The following is a 3,466-nucleotide window of genomic DNA, read 5'->3' on the forward strand; positions in this document are numbered from 1 at the left end:
TAGTTTGGGTAATGAAACGCCTGCAAAAAGCCACCAAGCTCAGAGAGCACCAAGCACCCTCAAATGCATCCATCCATGTGACCTTGGATGGAACCTCAACCATACCTCAGATGCATCTTCCCCCGGAGGGAGCCATGGGGAAGTTTTCTCTGCAGGATTCATGAAGACTCTGGGGACAGTTTAAACCCAGCTTTGGGGCAGATTCACTGTCTGTCTGTAGTCATCAAATAAAAGAGCTAAACTTGCTCTTCTCACCACTCACCATAAAACCAGGAGACGCCAATGGCTTCCACCAAAACAGCAAACAAGATGGAGGTCCCAGCCGCATAAGTGTCCAGCAGAGTCAGAATGTAGATCCCCCCCTAAATGATGAGAAGGAAACACCTTGTAAAAATAAATTGACTATAATTTCAAAAACACAGTGGAGTGTTCCAAGCTTGGGCCAGTTAGAAATTGCTTTGGTCCAGTTCCTGAAATGTATAAGCACCCATTATAACACTAGCAAAACTTGCATGAACATCAATAAGGGCAGATGGAATATAAAACAGTCCCTATGGATCTTTTCCATCCTTTGAGGCACAGGAAGGCCTTATTTTTAAACCAAATGGCTGTCTAGGGAGATTCTCAGTCATCCAGGTGATGGTTGTCCCAAAGGTGCTTTTTCAAAAAGTAACCAGACCTTCTTTGTTTTTCCTTGAAGACATTTCGCTTCTCATCCAAGAAGCTTCTTCAGTTCTTCAGCTGATCCACTTCCTGGATGAAAAGTAAAAACATCTTCAAGGAAAAACAAAGAAAGTCCAGTTGCCTTTTGGAAAAAAAAGCATCTTTGGGAAACCAAATGTTTTTTCTACCTCTCAGGATTCCTCTCCTTCTGCCTCCAGCTTTGTGGCCCAGATGGGTTGTGCAATTTTTAATTGTTCGGTTTTTAAATCTGCATATCTTATGTCTATAAGGACATTGACAGAAAGAGGAAGAAAGATTTGCCTAGAGCTGAGAAAATATTCAAGAGATAGGAGGCAAACAAGAGGTTAGTTCAAATAGACACCCACCCATCCACACCCACACCCACACTCACCCACCCACCCACCCACACAATTTTGCGCCAACATTTACCAAATGCACAAAGAGGAAGAACGGCTTATTTATAGAATCGTTCAATTTATCTGTTTAACACTGTCCTAAGGTGCTAAAACTTAAGTACATAAATATACAGTACATAAAGCATCAATGAGGTAAAATCATTAAACTACAAGCAAATCAATTCCTACAAGGTAAGAACATTCAACATAAAATGCATGCTAGATAGGTAATAGATCGCCACACTGACAGGTGGGGAAGAAAGGAGAAAAACATTTAGGTAGGCAAAGGCATCCGTATTCCCTACACATCTGAAAATGATGAAATGCACATTAGGAAGAAGAACATTGTAGAAAAAGTGAGCACCACCAACTCAGCCAAGCCTAAGGCTAACTTAGATGCTGTGCATCAAACCCCTTTTAACTATTGGTCAAGCCATTTGAACTGGACCTTGCATACTTGGCACACCTCTATGGGGTCCCTGGTGCTCTCTAAGTTTTGTGGTTTCCTTGCAGATGTTTTATTACCCAACTGGGTAACATAATCAATGTTACTGGTAGAAGGGAAGAGGTAACCACAGATAATGTTACCCAACTGAGTAATGAAACATCTGCAAGAAAATCACCAAGCTCATAGAGGACCATGGAGAAGGAAGGAAGGAAGGAAGGAAGGAAGGAAGGAAGGAAGGAAGGAAGGAAGGAAGGAAGGAAAGAAGGAAGGGACATCACACATAATGTTGCCAGTTGGGTAATGAAACTTCTGCAAGAAAATCATCAAGCTCATAGAGGACCATGGGGAAGGAAGGAAGGAAGGAAGGAAGGAAGGAAGGAAGGAAGGAAGGAAGGGAGGGAGGGAGGGAGGGAGGGAGGGAGGGAGGGATATCACACATAATGTTGCCAGTTGGGTAATGAAACATTTGCAAGAAAACAATATCTATTTTCAGAGAGCACCAAGGATCCCACAGTTCAACCCTGAGCTACAGCTATTCTCTTCTATTGTTACTAACACACCTCCACCTCCATTTCACTTTATTTGATTGGCAAAGGAATGCCTTCCAAACAGTGCACTTACGTTGGATACGCACAAGAGAGAAAGGAGGAAAGTGCCAATGCAGACAAGAAGCGTGAAGAGCTTTCTGTTTCTCTTCAGGATCTCGAAATCATCTGCCAAGCCGGTAATGACGGCTTCCATGCCACCCATCTAAGTTGGGGAGAAAGAGAAGAGACACATCGCATCCAAAGTTGGCAACCTAAGAATGGTTTGGCTGGAACAAACCAACATTCCCCTACTGTGTCATTCAGTTTTAATGCTGGCTAGTCAGAGTACCAAGCTGGCCTGTGGAATGTCTCTACAGGGACATCTTTAGGATTGGTTAAAACAATAAAGATGGCAGCCTGAATAGTGTGATAGAAGTGTGAAAAACAGAGTTTCAACTACACCATCTTACCTATATTGTGCAAACCCTCCCTCCCCTGTCTCTTTAATTCTAGAATTAAAATAGTTCAGAACTGAAATATTACCAGAAGGAAAAATAAAGAAATAGCAAGGAATAGCAGTAGCAATAACACTTAGATTTATATACCGCTTCACTGTGCTTTACAGCCTTCTCTAAGTGGTTTACTGAGTCGGCATATTGCAGCCCCCAACAATCCGAGTCCTCATTCAATGATCTCAGAAGGATGGAAGGCTGAGTCAACCATGAGCGAACTCCTGGCAGTGGGCAGAGTCAGCCTGCAATACTGTATTCTAACCACTGTGCCACCATGGATGGATAGATGGGTGGATGGATAGAAGGAAGGGCAATAGCAAAAGCACTTAGACTTATATACCACTTCACTGTGCTTTACAGCCCTCTCTAAGCCTATGGCCCCAACAATCTGGGTCCTCATTTTACTGAACTTGGAAGGGTAGAAGGCTGAGTCAACCGTAAGCCGGTCAGGATCGAACTGCTGGCAGTGGGCAGAGTTTGTCTGCAATATTGCATTCTAATCACTGCACCACCACAGCTCTTACAGAATACTCACAGAACTGTCTATGCCCAGGCTAAGCAGCATTATAAAAAACACAATTGCCCAAAAAGTTGATCCGTTGAGGGTTGAAATAGCTTCCGGATAAAGGATGAAAACCAGCCCAGCGCCTAAAAAAGAAGAAAATTTGGGTTTCCTGATTTTTATAAACTTGAGATATTAAAATATGCATGTTTAAGGTCTATAATACACTTTAATCAATGTAAATTGATTCCACACCGTCCTTTCTCCTTGCCTTGATCTGACTGAATAACGCATAATATCCTTTGTTGTAATACTTGTGACTGGTCCATAGGTGGCACTATGCTCCACCCTTCCAAAACCGCCACTACCCTGAAATCTCTCTCTAAATCCAGTTTAGA

The 3,466-nt window shown here is 42.6% G+C and overlaps 1 protein-coding gene across 1 annotated transcript in view; it reads right to left on the reverse strand.

Annotated features, from left to right (window-relative positions):
* Positions 1-3,466, reverse strand: part of LOC107287657 (sodium-dependent noradrenaline transporter-like) — a 43,979-nt gene that overhangs the window by 8,060 nt on the left and 32,453 nt on the right. The window contains exons 10-12 of the mRNA XM_015816188.2: positions 3,102-3,214; positions 2,149-2,277; positions 263-362 (exon numbers count right to left, since the gene is read on the reverse strand). Of these exons, the coding sequence (XP_015671674.2) occupies positions 263-362; positions 2,149-2,277; positions 3,102-3,214 (342 nt within the window). The remainder of the gene's footprint in view (positions 1-262; positions 363-2,148; positions 2,278-3,101; positions 3,215-3,466) is intronic.

Source organism: Protobothrops mucrosquamatus, unplaced genomic scaffold (assembly GCF_001527695.2).
Source record: "Protobothrops mucrosquamatus isolate PMUCROS unplaced genomic scaffold, P.Mucros_1.0 scaffold_111, whole genome shotgun sequence".
NCBI classification, from domain to species: Eukaryota; Metazoa; Chordata; class Lepidosauria; order Squamata; family Viperidae; genus Protobothrops; species Protobothrops mucrosquamatus.